Here is an 18,846-nt window from a genome sequence, read left to right as displayed (position 1 = left end):
GCAGCAGTGGTTAATGATTTTTGCAAAAAAAATAAAAAAATAATGCAACCCTTGCGCCAAAACTAGGTGGTTATTATTGTGGAGCATTTTTCCCCATAACAAAAATACATTTATAATAATGTAGACTATGTGTCCACTCTTTTATATCCTTTTATCTGTTATTTCGTGATGTTTGAAAGATATCCGCAAGTGGAAAAAGCTATAGTAATTTATAATAAACATGTATATATATATATATATATATATATATATATATTATATATATATATATATATATATATATATATATATATATGTGTGTAAACGTGTATCACCTTCGTGAAGTTGGCACCCCACAAAAACAAATAATCCCCAAAACTATGCCATTAGTTTGTGCTACGTTTGTGCTGATTTGTGCCGCAAAAACGAACGTTTGTGCTGGTTTGGGGTTTGAGATATTAAGCATTATTTTTTTGACCATGTGACGTCACTTTCCACCCCATGTTGCTCAAATGACTTCATATCAGCACAGGTCGTTTGTGCCCGATTTGTGCTGGTTTGTGCCGTTAAAACAAACACTTTATCTAGTTTGGTTGTTTAGATATAATTAAAATATTTAGGGAGTCGTGACGTCACTCTCCACCCCATTTCCTCTAAATCACACATAACTGGTGTCGTTCGTTTGTGCTCGATTTGTGCCGCTAAAATAAACACTGTATCTATTTTTTTTGTTTAGATATTGCCTTATCCAAATATTTCGAGAGCAGTGACGTCACTCTCCACACCAGGTTTTCTAAATCGCACAAAACTGGTGTCATTCGTTTGTGCCGTTAAAACAAACACTTTATTTCCATTGTTTAGATATAATTGAAATATTTCAGGAGTCGTGACGTCACTCTCCACCCCATTTCCTCTTAATCACACGAAACTGGTGTCATTCGTTTGTGCCCGATTTGTGCTGGTTTGTGCCGTTAAAACAAACACTTTATCTATTTCCGTTGTTTAGATATAATTAAAATTATTCAGGAGTCGTGACGTCACTCTCCACCCCATTTCCTCTTAATCACACGAAACTGGTGTCATTCGTTTGTGCCCGATTTGTGCTGGTTTGTGCCGTTAAAACAAACACTTTATCTATTTCCGTTGTTTAGATATAATTAAAATTATTCAGGAGTCGTGACGTCACTCTCCACCCCATTTCCTCTTAATCACATGAAACTGGTGTCATTCGTTTGTGCCCGATTTGTGCTGGACAAACGTAGCACAAACGAATGGCATAGTTTTGGGGATTATTTGTTTTTATGGGGTGGCAACTTCACGGAGGTAAGTGTTTAATGTGCACAACTCTTTGTTAATGAATGCTACAGAATACTGTAGCGTAGTAAACTGCTAAAAAATACTGTAATGCTAGTGTAAACTGTGGTGCATTTGTGATGGTGTATAATTATAGTAAAGAAAAAACCCTATTGAATAATTTGTTTATTACTACAATTGTACCACAGCAACAATATATTTACTACGACAGTTTAATCCAAGTAATTATCTATAAATCGCTTCCAAACACTATAGTTTAGTATTTTTCATGTAACGTAAAAGCTTACACAGTATCTACTGCCTCGATGACAGGCAAATATATTTTTAGTTCAGTAGAAAATTCATCCCTCTTCATGATTATTTTCTATTCATATCTCCTTTGAAATATGGTATAAATCGCAACAATACAGACTTTCCTCTACGTCTCCCATTAGGTTTTTTACTTCCTGCCCTCCATCTGAATTTTGAACATCACCAGAACCACGTGATTGCAAGCATTCTATATAGGAGAAATGGGGCTGTTTGCACTTGATCACTCCATGTCTTGATTGGTCGCTACATGTCTTGATTTTTTGTATAGCTATCCGATTATGAAAAGAAAGGTTCAAATGCCCTCTGAAATGCATTCAAGACATAAATCTGATTGCTCAAATCACTTCAGGAGGTGGTCTTGGTCACATTCAAAATTAAACTGGATAAGTCTAAATGCATCTGGTTGATAAAACCAGATTTGAAAATTTCACTCCTCCCAAATCGCAAAACCCTCCATTTAGGCTAGACATAGTCAGATTTAACAGCATAGATACAACGCAATGCCACAGAAGACCAGGATGTTTGTTTCATTTTAGAGAAATATGCATGAAGTGACAAGGTGTAAAAAGCCTAATAGGATATATATTATATCCCAATTGTTTACATGTCTCTACATTGCCCTAAAGGGAGGAGCAACTTTTGGAAATTGGAAGACTGCACTTGGCTTATAAAAGTGCAAGTTGGATTTACAGTAAACACTGAGGGTTAATTTTCATTACAAACACAAAGGGACCAGCTGGTACAATTGGTCCAGCCACGCTGACCCTTGAGCCCCTGGCAGTGCAATTCTAGCACTTACAATGCTGCAAAGAATAAGGGAAGTGCAAACATTTCCACCCCCTGAAGTGCACTTGAGTCATGAGGCCAGCGCTGGCCCAAACAGCCACTAAGGGGGGTTGATTGAGGGTACATGAGGAATGGCCTGTAGCTATGCTAGTTAAACGCCATCGGCCAAAGTGACTGCCAAACACACTCAATTCCCAGGCACAATCTAGGGGAAAAGGAATAACAAAACAATGCAACAGCTTGCACAGCCAAGAACAAAATGTGAGGGAGTCATTAGTTAAGGAAAGGAATAGAGTGCTTTGTAATTTAAAAGATGTTTATGCAGACACTTCAAATGCGATGCGCAATGGCTAGGAATCATGGTAAACAACAAAAGCGATGACTTCACTGGCATCGCCAGCACAGTATAATGAGCTTACAAAACCTGATACACCTTGTAAATACACACACAGGGCCAGGTTTACAAACAGTGGGTTCCATTATAAACCTTCTTTGCACATCAAAGAACTATAATTAGGAGTTACCAATGACACAAAATTAGTGTGGAAAAAGTGTGTACACTTATTGTTGTGGCTGGCCTTTGATTTTGATTTTAAAAACTAAATTTATTGGAGGAAAATAGTTAAACAAATCAAACAACTTACGCATTGGGGGTAGTCAATTTACTAGTATTTGCATCAAAATTGAATACCCCCAAAAACATGTCTAATGTGTCATTCAAACAGGAAACACTGGTTAAAAACCCAGTCAGAGTTAGGGCAAGTAGACAGGGGGTTACATTTGTACTATAACCAAAATACGAGTGAGGTTCAGGGAATAAGTGTAATGGAAGTCAGCTAATCTTTTCGAGTAAACCTCACTCCTTAGATGGCTTCAAGTGGTTCTAACTGGTAGCAACTGATGGTAAAGGCTGTGGTCTTTACGGTTAACCTGTTAACTGTTAGCATGTTAGCCTCCCTTAAAGCAAATGCTGGATCAAATGCTGGTTGGAGCAAACAAATAGATTGCGTAATATTTTTAGATTGTTTAATATTATATAAATGAGCCATGTACATCTTGTGTGCTCACTGTCAGTAAATAACCTGTAACATTTTATTATGTTCTGTGGTTCCACATTAATTTGCCCTGTTTGATAAATGTGCCTATGTCCGACAGATCCCACTATTATGTCTTTCTTTTCTTTTTCATTCTTTTATAACCCGTTTTAACACATTTTAATCTGTTTTTATCTATTTTAATCATTCTTAATTCTTTTAATCATTTTTATTTTCTTGTTTCTTTTATTCTTGTTTATGTAAAGCACTTTGAATTACCATTGTGTATGAAATGTGCTATATAAATAACTTGCCTTGCCTTGCCTTCCCTATATTATATTATATTATATTATATTATATTATATTATATTATATTATATTATATTATATTATATTATATTATATTATATTATATTATTTTATATTATATTATATTACTCATTCGTTTTCTTTTCAGCTTAGTCCGTTTAATAATGTGGAGTCGCCACAGCGGAATGAACCGCCAACTTATCCAGCACATGTTTTTTACACAGTGGATGCCCTTCCAGCCGCAACCCATCACTGGAAAACATCCATACACACTCATTCACACATATAGACTAGGGACAATTTAGCTTGCCCAATTCATCTATACTGCATGTCTTTAAACTGTGGAGGAAACCAGAGCACCCGGAGAAAACCCATGTGAACACAGGGAGAACATGCAAACTCCTCACAGAAATGCCAACTGACCCAGCCGAGGCTCGAACCAGCAACCTTCTTTCTGAGGCGATCGTGCTACCCACTGCGCCACCGTGCAAAAAAAAAATAACAAAAAAATATATAAATAAACAACAGCACATACTATCGCATGACATTCCTTATTTAAGGAGCTCCAAAGATGCATTTGAGATCCTGCTTTGGTTTTTTGTTTGATTTCCTTAGGCTTACACATACTATTTTAGTTTATTTTAGGAATTTACTCTTATGTAATTTGTTGTTGTTTTGAACGTTATATGAAATGTTTAATTTACTGTTTAATTAAATTACTGTTTAATTATATTCATTGTCTTAATTTAATTTTAATTAAAGACATTTAATTTACATTTGGGTTACTTTGATACCCCTTTGCACTTTATTCTTTTGTTTTTGTAACCTTTAAATAATTATATATTTAAAATTTTTTTGGTTTGGTTCCCTTGATTTGTTGCAAGCTTGAGCCGGCACCTTACAAATACAGTAACACATTTAGTTACTTTTTTTAAGTGACTTTATATTGTAATATTTTTCTTTTTATCCCAACACTATTTTCAAATCAGACTGAAAGAACTAACCTGGTTTACAGGTTCCACAGTTCCGTCCGTAGCGTGTGGGCAGGCAGACACACTGACCGCTAACAGGGTCGCACACAGTTGCAGGCACGGTGCCTATGTGGTCGCAGTGACATGGTTGACATCCATGTGTAGTGTTGGCAGAATTCAGGTTGTAGGTGTGAGCAGAGCATCGATTGCACCTTAGGCTTTCTACATTGTTTTTACACAGGCATTGGCCCGTGGTCTTGTCACACACACCTGAGCCATTCACCGTGCCTCTGAGTTCACACTGACAAGGCAAACAGCCCAAAGAGTTGCTGCGGTCCAGACTGTGGTATCCATCTCGGCACACATCACACCGCCGGCCCTCTGTGTGAGGTTTGCACTTACATTGTCCCGTTACAGCATCACAGGAGGTACCAGGAACAGATCCGTTCAGACTGCAGTCACAGGGCAGGCAGACTCCACTGCTGTTCTGACTGTAGAAGTGAGGGATGCAAGTGTCACAGAGGAGGCCCCGCACACCAGCTTTGCACTCACACTGTCCGGTGAAGGGATTACAGAACTGGTGCAGAGAACCCCATGGGTCACAGCCACAGGGAATGCAACCATCGGGATTTGTGTGATTAAGGAATTTGAAGCCAAAGTTGCAACGGTCACATGTTAGACCTTAAAATAAAACAGAAGACAATGATCAGAAAATCAGAAAACTCTTAGAAAGATTTAGATTCTGTTGGTGGAGAAAAAAAAAAATCATTTAAAAATAGATGTCTAATATATATATATATTATATATATATATATATATATATATATATATATATATATATATATATATAAATTGTAGTAATTCATTGTTTAACCGATTCTATGTACTAAATTTGTTCAGACATATATTTTTACGTCTGTTCAACTTTTATTATTATTATTATTATTATTATTATTATTATTATTATTATTATTAGTAGTAGTAGTAGTAGTAGTAGTATTAGCAGTAGTAGTATTGGTATTAGTATTAATATGTTTTATTAAAAATGTTACACTTATAAGAACAATAATCATAACGATCATTTAAAATGTATAATAATAATTATTATTATTATTATTTTATTATTATTAATATTATAAGTAGTAATAGTAATAAGATTATATAGAGGAATCAGAGACTATATACAGGAATCAGAGAGTGAAATTGAATACCTGTTAAGACCTTTTTTAAGACTTTTTCCATACATTTTAAAACCTTATAACCACTTTCAACCGGAAACACTGGGGAGATTTAAACTAACAGTATATTTACTAAAAATCAATGTAAGAAATGAATCCAAAACTAAAACAATATTCATATACTTTATAAATAAAAATCTATTAAATCTAACTAATTCACTAGGTTGGAGCCTATAGAACTGCAGAAATAATGGTATTGCCTTGGTTACTGCAATAAACAAAGAAGCTTGATGTCAAATCTAGCAGAATTTCATTGATGTCATAAACTACACAGCATCCTGATATTCGCAGATTTAATTCAGGCAAGCTTTAGCATAAAACCATATATTGCATAATCAAAAATGATATAAAATGTAATACCTTGCAAAATAGCATTTAAGACTTTTTAATACTTTTTAAGGACCTTAAAGTTCTCTACATTGATTTATCAACTTTTAATCCTTTAAAGGGCACCTATGGTGAAAAATCTACTTTTCAAGCTGTTTGTACAGACATGTGTGTAGATATAGTGTATAGACAGTCATATTGGGGTGTTATAAACACACCCAGTCCTTTTTTTTTCCAAATTTAACAACATAAAAACGCTGGACCAATTGGAGTGGTTTTCAGATCGACCGCAACTTGACGTAGAAGTGCGGTCCCCCCGCCCACCGAATTGATTGACAGCTGCACGCATTAACATGTCCCGTGTCACGTGTATAATTATATCAACAAGACCAGACTAAAATAAAAGGTCTGTTCGCTAGGATCGCTAGGATCATCAATCATCATCAAATGTGATCAAGAGTGAGTTTTACAAGTTTAAAATGTTTTTAAAACAGTGCACGTGTGTAATGAATTACAGCAATTTAGCTTAGCTTTGCTTCATCAGCACAGCCGCGTGTCAGAACAATTATAAAGGAAGATGCTTCAATCCCGGTTTGTGGACGTTAAATCAGGTTTATTTTGTACATTAACATAACAGATATCCATACAGCAGTGAGGATTAAACTGTATCCAGTCACATATGCGAGTGCGAAGCTAAACGCACGCTCTGTCTCTCTCTCTCTCTCTCTGTGTGCGTGTCTGCGCTATTGGTGTGTGTCTGCGCGTGTCCTCTGTAACGACATTGTGTGTGACTCATGGTTGCAACTCACAAAAAATGCATCAAATACTGATTGGTAAAGTTCTTACTGTAGTATTTCTCACTAACGTTACGTAAGATCTGCTTCCTGAAGCAGCCGAGGGCGGCGATTGAGGCATGTTGCTGACAGGCACGTGGGAACGGTGGGCGGGGAGGACTAGCCTTAAAGGCCCAGTACAAAAAAAGTAACCAAGTTTTACCTGCTATAATACATACATTTCAGACAGCTATAACAAATACTCTGATGGTTGTTTTGAGCTGAAACTTTACAGACACATTCTGGGGACACAAAAGACTTATCTTAAATCTGGAAAAAGGGGTAACCTATGTGCCCTTTAAGACCCTGCAGACACCATGTTATTATTATTATTATAATTATTATTATTATTTTGTATAAAAATTAAATGTATAATATTATTAATAATAATCATAATAATAATCATCATCATCATGAACTATTTAAAATGTATAATAATAATAACTTTTTCTTATTATTTTCATCACTGATTATTATTGTTGTTGTTGCTGTTGTTTATGTTATTGTTTATTTATTTATTTACTTATGGTTATAACTAGGGTGATTCATTTCCTCCTTTGTAATATTTAGTATTTAGATTTTTACCAAATTTGTAAAATAAAAAAAATTAAAATAAAAAGAGAATTGCAGTTTAACATTTTTGTCTGACATTTACCTTTTATTACTATAAGGAAAAACGGCTTACATCTGTTTCTTTTTGAATTTTTAAAAATATTTTTTATTTTCAATATATTGTATTCTAACATTTATCTTTAGTTTTTTGTGTGCAAAAATAAAATGTGGATAACCCTAGTGAGCCTAGATGTATTATATGCACTTTCTTTTTACAGATTACGACATTTCGTTTACCTTTCAGTTTAACTAAAGTGCTGAACTTGGCCTTACCTTCCACAATCCACCAAGCGCAGCATCTGAAATGTTTCATTTTTGGCCTTTACATCATAACCCACATTTTATAACACACAGTAGTATAGTAAACAAATAAATAAATCAGTGAAATATTACACAAGGAATAAAAACTGAAATTGGTAATGTCATCATTAAGTGAGCCCCTTTCCCAATGATGAATGACTCACCTCGGGCATAACACTTAATTTCTCTAAAAGGAAAATAAATAAATTAAAAGACCCAAGAAAGGCAGTTAGGAGGGGGAGAAAAAAGTAAAAATAACTAGGAGGCTAAAAAAGAATTACAGCTCATTTGGAGACCCAAAAAAAGGGTCTACGTGGAATCAAATCATATCAAGTTTCTTAAAATGTGTGCGGTGCTTATTTGAATACGCCATACATATTCCTGACAGGTAATCTATTCCTAATGTTGCTGAGCAGAGCCTACAGGGCAAACCGTTTACAGCTATAAGTACAGAGAAGTCCACACTCCTCCACTTCTGTGTATTTCTCTACACAGCTCCACTTTAATGAATTTAGATATTAATATATTGCTCCCTACCCACAGTTAAACCTCATTACAACATTATGTTAAACGCACAATGTGACACAGATGAATACCCCAATAATATCACGCCAAAGGTGCAGCAATTTGTCATTGTGCTCGTGGCTTGTGAATGCTGGAAAAATTGTGGAACTCTCAAAGCCATACGGTAACTGTGCACCATCCAGCTGTGAATAAAATAACTAATTAATTAATAACTTTTCACAACAAAGTGCAGGTATTTGTACAGTTCAAATCAAAGTTTTAGCCCTCCTGTTAAAATTGAATTCTTTTATATTTCTGTTTAAAAGAGAGAAAAATGTTCAACACATTTTTAAACATAATAGTTTTGATAACTCATTTCTAATAACTGATTTCTTTTGTCTTTGCCATGATGACAGTATATAATATTTTACAAGATATTTTTCAAGATACTAGTTTTCAGCTTAAAGTGCAATTAATTAGGTTAACTAGGCAAGTTAGGGTAATTAAGCAAGTCATTTTATAACAATGGTTTGTTCTGTAGCCAATCAAAAAAAAAAAAAAAAAAAGTTAAGGGGCTTATAATTTTGACCTAACTACTGCTTTTATTCTCTCTGAATAAAACATATACTTTCTTCAGAAAAACATTACAAAACATACTGTGAAAATTTCCTTAATCTGTTAAACATCACTTGAGAAATATTTGAAAAAGAATAAATATTGCAGAGGAGGGCTAATAATTTTTACCCTCAGCTGTTTATAGACTTGAAGTCAGAATTATTAGCCCCCCCCCCTTTTTTTTTTCTTTTTTAAAATATTTACCAAATTATGTTTAACAGCAACAAAATTTTCACAGTATGAAAATTTTAAAAGATTATCACAGTCTGATAATATTTTTTCTTCTGGAGAAAGTCTTTTGTTTTGGGTTTTTTCGGCTAGAATAAAAGTAGTTTTTAAAAAAACCTTTAAAGGTCAAAATTATTCGCCCCTTTCAGCTGTTTTTTTCAACTGTATACAGAACAAACCATCGTTATACGATAACTAATTAGCCTAATTACCCTAACCTGCCTAGTTAACCTAATTAACCTAGTTAAGCCTTTAAATGTCAAAAGAAAATCAGTTATTAAAAGAAATCAGTTATTAGAAATTAGTTATTAAAACTATTATGTTTAGAAATATGTTAAAAAAAATCTTCTCTCCGTTAAACAGAAATTGGGGAAAAAAAATAAACAGCGAGGCTAATAATTTTGACTTCAACTGTATATATTTTTAAATATATAATAAAAAAATATATACTTTTTGTCCTATTTTGTATATAAGGGATAATTCAACCAAAAATGAAAATCGATTACTCTTCCTCATGTTGTTCTAAATCTTTAGGAGTTATTTTATTTCTGTTGAACATAAAAGAAGATATTTTGAAGAATGCTGGTTGCTGGCACCCATTGACTTCAATAGGAAGCAAATTAGTGTAGAAGTCAATGGGTGCCTGCTATATACCAAAAGTCTTAAAAAAAAATCTTCTTTTGTGTACAGAAGAAAGAAACTCAAAAAGATTTTGAACAAATAAGGGTGCCTAAATTATGACAAATTTTTCCATTTTAAGGAAACTATCCCTTTAAGTAGTCTTAATTACAATTAACTTTAGGGCTGGGCGATTTGGCCTAAAATCAAAATCTCGATTAATTGAAAATTAACTCAATTACGAATAATCAGCGGTTATTTTATTTTTTTATAAAATTGTTCCGCACTCATAGTTCACTGACAAGTTTTGTACAGTAAACATGCTCATTGCTCATATTACAAGTGAGAGATTTTTTTGAATGAAGGGTGCATTACTTGATTTTAAAGTAATTGAAGAAAGCAAACTATCTACTATTTATGATTATTTATTGAACATCAACTCTGAACATCATCGGAAATGAACTCGCACATTGCCTAAATCCAACAGTATTTTTTCTTATAAAAAAGTTTAAATGAATAACTTTTGGAAACAAAATACACTATTTTCAATGTTTCTCATATTAAAAGTAGAAAATAAGCAGTATCTCTTCTAAATAAAATAATTTGTGTAACTCATATATATCCTGTAAATGTAATATTTTAAACAGTGCATTTCTTGCATCTTCTGTTCACAAATATTTTAATGTAAATAATAATTTTAATGTAATGGAAAATATGCCATCTCAAGGCATCTCTGGCACAGCCTCCAATCATTGTCAATGTACTGCAAAGAAAACTCAAGAATGGATTCATCGTCCTATTTGACTAGAGATCAGAGGTGGCTGCAAAGTGGCCACAGAGCACCCGGACAACTTAGTGTAAGATAGTTACAGTATAAATAAAGGTCATGTGACTCCACACATGGTAGGGAAAGTAATTGAATAAAAATGACCTGGAAAATTTTGATCGATTATAGGTTCTGAATGTCGATTACTTTTCAATGAATCGCCCAGCTCTAATGTACTTGCATAAAAAAGAAAAAAAAAGTAAATGTACTTGATACGGGTAGGTTTAAGGGTGGTTTAAGATGTAAGAGATGGGATATCATTCATTCATTCATTTTCTTTTCGGCTTAGTCCCTTTATTCTTCCTGGGGTTGCCACAGCGGAAAAAAACGCCAACTTATCCAGCATATGTTTTACGCAACGGATGCCTTTCCAGCTGCAACCCATCTCTGGGAAACATCCATACACACTCATACACTACAGACAATTTAGCCTACCCAATTCACCTGTACTGCATGTCTTTGGACTGTGGGGGAAACCGGAGCACCCGGAGGAAACCCACGCGAACGCAGGGACAACATGCAAACGCCACACAGAAATACCAACTGACCCAGCCGAGGCTCGAACCAGCGACCTTCTTGCTGTGAGACGACAGCATTACCTACTGCGTTGCCGATAGGATATCAGTATAATTTTAATATTTAAAAACAGAAATTAACTACATATGTAATATAAGTGCATTGTACCAAATGATTAGGTGAAATGCAAGTGCATGGTAGTTTAAAAATAAATACATTTTAAAAAAAGTACACAACAGTAAACCAACTGAGACTCAAAGCATCAACAGAATTTTCTGGATATTTTTAGAGCTTCTATTATCCTGCTTTTGTAACTTGCTTTGAATAAAAGATCTGCTAATAAATGCTAATGTAAATGTAGTAGTAGTTTTTGATGATGTTGTTAAGCTAAACTGTGTTTTAACTAGTCTGTGCATTTGACAGGCTGTTTTTACACCCATGGAGTGGGACGTGCACCATAGCAGCCCGCATTTTATCAGTAATGCTTCTCTGCATAATATTCTCATACATCAACATTTCAAAGCACATTGTGTACGCGCAGTACTTTGGACGCTTGATAAATTTTGTCCTTATGAAGCTGCGGCTGGCCTCAAACGCGCTGGAGGTAATAAATTGCCTTAATCAAATCTAATTTCTGAAAAATACCTGTGGGAACTACAAACAAAGAAGCAGGTCTTGTAAGAAGCGTGAAAAATAAGGAAGACAGGGGCAGTTTATTATAATCAACTTGGCATTGAATTACAAAATTAAAATGAGGTGGCCCTTGATATCCTGGCTTAGCAATACACATGATCTTCTAAGTAACATTCTTTTGCATTTCATAAGAAAACGGTTCAAAGGTACAAAGAAGAGGAAGAAAAAAAAAATGGAACAGATTTATCGCAAAGGACCTGGAATGCCTGGAAAAAGCTGGAAGAAAAATCCTCTTGGCTGCAGCTCACAATAAATGTGTGAAAAAAACAGGTCTTTGCCAAAAAAAAAAACGAAGGAAAAAAAGGCAAACAATTTAATCATGCTATTTACATATGCGACACACAAGAGTGATCACTGTATTCTTTATACTGAATATTTTTCATATATTGTAATAATAATATGTTTTGTTATTCATATGCTGTAAATAAGAAGCAAAATAATAAATTATTCTCACATTTACTATACTCTATTCTCTTTTTATTTTTTTTTTTCAGAAATTAGCAATATTTGGGCAGATGACATGAACATTTTGGTAAGTCCAATAAATACATTTATCCTTATAAATTAAGCTTATGCTGTATAATAATGTCATTGTAATTGGATGGATGGATGGATGGATGGATGGATGGATGGATGGATGGATGGATGGATGGATGGATGGATGGATAGATAGAGCTCAGCATAATCGAGTACACCCCATTTTGAAAATGAATATCTTTATCCATTTGTATTTATTTTGGTGCATTTAAACAAAACATTTATTAAACAAATATATTTATCAAAATAATATTTTAGTCACTAAATGCATTTAGAAATTAAAAGATAATACAATTACATAAACAACCTACAAAATTTTAACTAAATTATTCAATATTTTTGCTTCTCTTGATTTTTCTTCCTTTTTAAATTTGTATTTACTATTTTTCTATAACATATAAATTTGGATGTATTCGTTTTTAAACAATTATCATAAGTTATTTTGTTAGATAAGCTTCAGATTTGGCTTCAGTACTGACTAATTTAATGTATATGCACAAACATAATATTGTATAGCTCCCTATTAAAAATATGAATATATATGCTGAGCACTATAGATAGATAGATAGAAGCTTTCTGATAAAATTATATTGATATAATTCACAAATTTGCACAACATTTTTTGTGGGTTTTAAGTCATTTGTGAAACAGGATGATTAAAACAAGAATTACATTATATTGATTAAACAAAATAACCTAATATATATATATATATATATATATATATATATATATATATATATATATATATATATATGTATGTATGTATGTATGTATGTATGTATGTATGTATGTATATGTTAATGCCAATTATGACTATTAGACCAAATGCTCCTTTATTTATTGTGTGCATTCTATATACAGTAGTTCACCAACTTTATAGTTTCTTGTGCCCAAATGGTTTAAATTCACTTGAAATCTAGTCACAGGCCTGAAAAAAAAACCATCCAAATAAAAGTCTTTGATATTATTAGATTAAAGTTAATCTTTGCAATGATTCCAGGAATAACATGTTTTGAACTTTTTCTGGTTAATTATAATCCCAATATGACATTGCAGCTCCTGTGATGTGACTATTGCAGACACGGAAATTGCGATATCGATGGTGAAATGATAAATTGTGCAACCCTAGTGGTAATTAACAAAAATAAAGCTTGAGAGAAAAGTTGTACAGAAAGAGAAGGATGGAAGCAGAGAGCGTGAGAGCGATGGAGGCCGCAATGCTGGTTGATACGTACCGATTACGTTTGCCTTGCACTGGCATTGACCTGAGTCCTGGTGACAGGTAATATCTGGCTGCACAGTCCCGGCGGTATTGCAGTTACAGGCACGGCAGCCGTCAGCCAGCGCCGACTGCAGCTTGTAGAATCCGTGTTGGCACTGATTGCACTGTCTGCCAGACACATGTCGCTTGCACTTACACTGGCCCCCGATCTGCGGAGGAAAGAGAGCAGCACGTGACCGCGCTCCAATTAGTCAAGTTGAGCAGGAGTCATGGATGGCCAAGCTCTGCTCTGTCTTTTTACTGATCCACCACCAGGCCGCTGGGATGCTTTTTATCTCCATTACAGAGAACTGAATGGTTTGGGATGGGGGGGCGCAGAGGGGTCACAACACCTGAGCTCACAAGCTGCCTTTGTGCTGAGGGTCGGGTGCTTTAACAGAATAGGTCTCTTCTTTGGGTGAGGTTGAATATAGCAGCTGTTGTGTTTGGATGAATGGGAGGAAATATTTGATACTGCTGGCCAGAAAGACTACTGTGATGTTTCTTGACTATACGGTTAACTCAAAAAATAAAAAATAAAAAAATAGAGAGAAGCAGCTTTAAATACTGAAAGCCTGATATGGCAGTCAATATCAAACCAGTGTTTATAGAAACTTACTTTTTGGAAAGGTATGGCAGTGTGACTTCTTATAATACTTCTAAAATAATTGTAATTAATAATGTAATAGCAGGGGTGCTGGAACAAATTGTATTTAAAGGACAAGTATTCAGTGGAGTCTCTTTAAATGTTTATATTGAATGCTACTATAATTAATAAATCAATAAATCAGTAAATAAATTAATTAATAATAGTCTTACCTGCATTCATTTGGTTATTTGTTTCTTCGTTCATGTATTTTGACAAAATAAGCTGCAGTAACTTAAATTAAGTTGCACTAAATTAATAACTAGAAAAATTCAGTTGCAGTAACCCAAACAATTCTGTTGAAATAGCTAAAAACTATAAGATATACAAAACATTAAGTTATCAGAATTTGACCAATTAAGTTGTTATAACTAGAAAAATATGTTGCAATAACTAGAAAAATTAAGTTGCAGTAACCCAAAAAATGAGTTGAAATAAATAAAAAAATATATTTATAAGATCTACAAAAATGTAGTTATCAGAACTTGACAAATTAAGCAATGGGAACTAGAGATACTTATTTATTTATGTATTCCACTTATTAATTTACCCTAAAAAACAACAGATATTCAGTGTAGCCTTTCTAAAAAATTACCACATGCTAACAAATTGATAATAATAATAATAATAATAATAATAATAATAATAATAATAATAATAATAATAATAATAATAATAATAATAATAATAGTTGTAATGTTACTTTTGTGTATTTATGCATATTCAATAATTTACACATCATTTATACAATTAACAAAGATCCTATGTGATCTATAAGCATACTGTTTTATGATCTTATTTATCTACAGACTACTTAAATATTTGCTTTTTTATTTGATTTGTTAGGATTGCATCATACAAATATGTTTAAATCCTAAACCTTTATCAAAAAGGTTTTTTAGGATGAAGCTTGAGAAATTGTTCCATAAAAAATTCAAATCACCAGATTTAATCCCTACTCAGCGGCAAACAGAAACCGTCCAGCCAACGGTGTAAACTCATTAACATAAGTGAGGAAATAATCATTCTGATCATTTAAATAAGGTAGCAATCTAGGATAGGGTTGACCCAGTCATTGATTCTGAATTTGTCATCCAGTATATCTATCGACATGGATCTGTTCCTCCAAAATGCCTTTCATGATGCTAAGATAAAGGAAAAGGTGGGGGAGAATTCTCTGGAGAGAGGCTCTCATGACGACACTTTTACATACTCCCTACAGATCAAAACACTGATAAATGCTGTTGTGAATACTAAAGTCCTCAGCCAATACATCAATGCAGCCAGTATCCTTATCTGAATCTACAATTCTCAAGTCCATCACAAAGCCGGGGATCAAAGCCTCAGATGTCTTCCTTTGCATACACACAGAGATTACCGCTGCTGTCCTTCTTTGAAATTCGCAAATTAATTTATCGACTCCAATATCAGATCTTTGAGTAGGACCAAGAGCTGCATTATTCTGCGTAAACATGACTGTTTAAAGTAGACATTCGTTTTTTCCTTAATTCTGAATAGAGAACTAAACAAATTAACTTTATTAGAGGTTCTAACACAATTGCTGCTATCTATTTTTAAATAATAAATTATTTGAATGATTTTTTTTTTATTATTATTTATTGACTCCTTCATAGACCGCACTTTACTTGTTTCTTTGCTGGATAAATCAGTGTTTTTGAACAAATTAAACAAATCTCTTGAACAAATTACTTAAGGACAAACACTTGCTGGTCTTACAATGTAATTTCAACGTGTTTTAATGTCAAATTCCTTTCAAAAGGTGATTTATTCCATTAAATCATGGTCATACATGCATTTTTATGTTATATTTAGATTTTTGTATACAATTTTATTTTTATCTTACTATATTTTAAAGCAGGGGTCACCAATCCTGTTCCTGGAGAGCTGCCATCCTGCAGAATTCAGCTCCAACACTAATCAAACACACCTGAACCAATTAATTATTACCTGAAGCAGCACTTGATAATTACAGACAGGTGTGTTTGGTCAGGGTTGCAACTGAAATTTGCAGGAAGGTAGCTCTCCAGGAACAGGGTTGGTGACCCGGTCAGAGCGAGTCTCAAACGAAACAACTCACTTATTCAAATGATTCAGTTAGAGTGGGTAATGAGTCCTTGATTCAAATGATCCAGTCAGAGGTAGTCTCAGTTAATAACTAACTTATTCAAATGATTCGGTCAGGGCGAGTCCCCAGTTAATGATCCACTGAGTCAAATGATCCTGTCAGAGAATGTCTCAAGTAAATAACTCACTGATTCAAATGATTCGGTCAGAGCGAGTCTCAAGTTAATGATACATTGAGTCAAATGATCCGGCCAGAGCAAGTCTCAAGTGAATGACTCACTGATTCAAATGATTTAGTTACAGTGAGTTTCCAGTTAATGAGTCCTTAATTCAAATGATCCACTCAGAGCGAGTCTCCATTTAATAAATCACTGATTCAAAGGATTTAGTCAGAACAGGTCTCCAGTTAATGACCCATTGATTCAAATGATCTGATCAGAGTGAGTCTCCAGTTAATGATTCACTGATTCAAATGATTCAATCAGAGCAAGGCTGTGTCCGAAACGCCTACTACTCAGTAGATACTGCATTTGAATTTAAATGGACTACTCGGCCTACTGTACTACTTAGAAAAGTACGTTCTATACAGAATTTGAGCAGTATATACAGACATATATGTCTATATACAGACATACTACATCCGCCATTTTGTCATGATCACATGACCTACCATCGTGATTTGCGTTGCTTCACTCCCATTTATAAACTCTCTCACAGGGCATCATGGGATAGCGCAACGTGCATGGGATGCGCACTTCAGAGTCTCCCTGGAAGTACTAGGTCATCCGGGTACTTCTCACAAACTGATTTTCGAATTCTATGAATTCCGACATACTACTCGGCTCGCATACTGATTTTAGCGTACTATTTAGTATGGAAGTATGCAGTTTCAGACGCAGCCCAAATCTCCAGTTAATGCCCCATTGATTCAAATGATCTGCTCAGAGCGAGTCTCCAGATAATGACTCACTGATTCAAATTCTCTGGTCAGTGCAATTACTAAGTTAACCACTCGCTGATTTAATCAATCCTATAAGAGCGAGTCTACAAATAAGAATTCACTGAATTTACACAGCCCCAAAATGAGGCAAGATTTGGTTTGATTTGGGAGATATGTTTATGGTGTTTACAGCCCTTGTGTATACTCTATGAATGATGTGTCCACACTTACCGGCTCACAATGTAAACTGGCATTGATGGTCCCGGCGCTGTGGCACTCACATGCTTCACAAACATCCGTGGCCCACAAAAATGCACCCACTTCCCTGTAGAAGAGACTCCGACAGCGCTCACAGTTCCTGCCTTTAGACCCAAAGAGAGAGAGCATGTGTGAATGAGGGAGGGGGGAAATTGATGTCAACCTATTAAAATTCAATCATATCATAGGACTATGATTTCAAATTAAAAAACTGCAGTCTTGGGAGAGGTCCGGCGAGAGATGTGTAATTTTCTAAGGTGTCCATTTTAATGTCCTCTTTCATCCCTACCTGCCACTGCGCCTGATGCCCAGCATATGAAACAATGAACCTGTTAGCATGGCCTGATTTACTTCATTAAATGTCCATCTGTTTTCACTCTGATGCATTATTTCAGCTTTTTTCTGCTCTGCTTTTTGATGCTTCCATTATTACATCACTGCTATTTCTCCAGCTGTAATGAAAAATATCTGGGTTTCTGTTAGGTATGGTATATTGGAGCAATTCAAAACTACTTTATAAGGAGGAGGACTTAGAGGTTGACCAGCATGGTTTTTTTAATAATCATTTGGTATTTTGAGAGCGGGTTGTCTGATAGTTAATATAATGGCAAAGTGTTTTTATTCAACATTTTTAAAATTTGTAATTGAGCAATTTATTATTTTTAAACAATTTGCTTTTAATATTTAAATTTTTTGATCATATTTTGCTTTAAACATTCTTATGCAATATTTAGTCAAAATGTAACAAATATATATATATATATATATATATATATATATATATATATATATATATATATATATATATATATATATATATATATATATATATATATATATATATATATATATATATATATATAATACACATATACATATATTTATTTTTTACAATTTCATTTTCATTGCCAATTATATGCATATTAATAGCACACCACTGTAGGAACTACATAAGAGACTACAGTAATTTGACTAACAAGCTACTAACCAGTACGTTTTTGGGATTAAAATTAGTCTAATCTACTATTTCATTTAAATCATAAAATAAAAGCAATAATATAAAATTATATATTTTGTGTTTATCCTATATACCAGTGTTTC

The 18,846-nt window shown here is 33.9% G+C and overlaps 1 protein-coding gene across 1 annotated transcript in view; it reads right to left on the bottom strand.

The window, feature by feature from the left end:
- Positions 1–18,846, bottom strand: part of ush2a (Usher syndrome 2A (autosomal recessive, mild)) — a 445,979-nt gene that overhangs the window by 366,910 nt on the left and 60,223 nt on the right. Inside the window, 3 exon segments of the mRNA XM_056477496.1 lie at positions 4,739–5,386; positions 13,791–13,986; positions 17,719–17,849. Of these exon segments, the coding sequence (XP_056333471.1) occupies positions 4,739–5,386; positions 13,791–13,986; positions 17,719–17,849 (975 nt within the window).

The sequence above is a fragment of the Danio aesculapii genome, chromosome 17, assembly GCF_903798145.1.
Source record: "Danio aesculapii chromosome 17, fDanAes4.1, whole genome shotgun sequence".
NCBI classification, from domain to species: Eukaryota; Metazoa; Chordata; class Actinopteri; order Cypriniformes; family Danionidae; genus Danio; species Danio aesculapii.
This window is presented reverse-complemented; position numbering and strand designations above follow the sequence as displayed.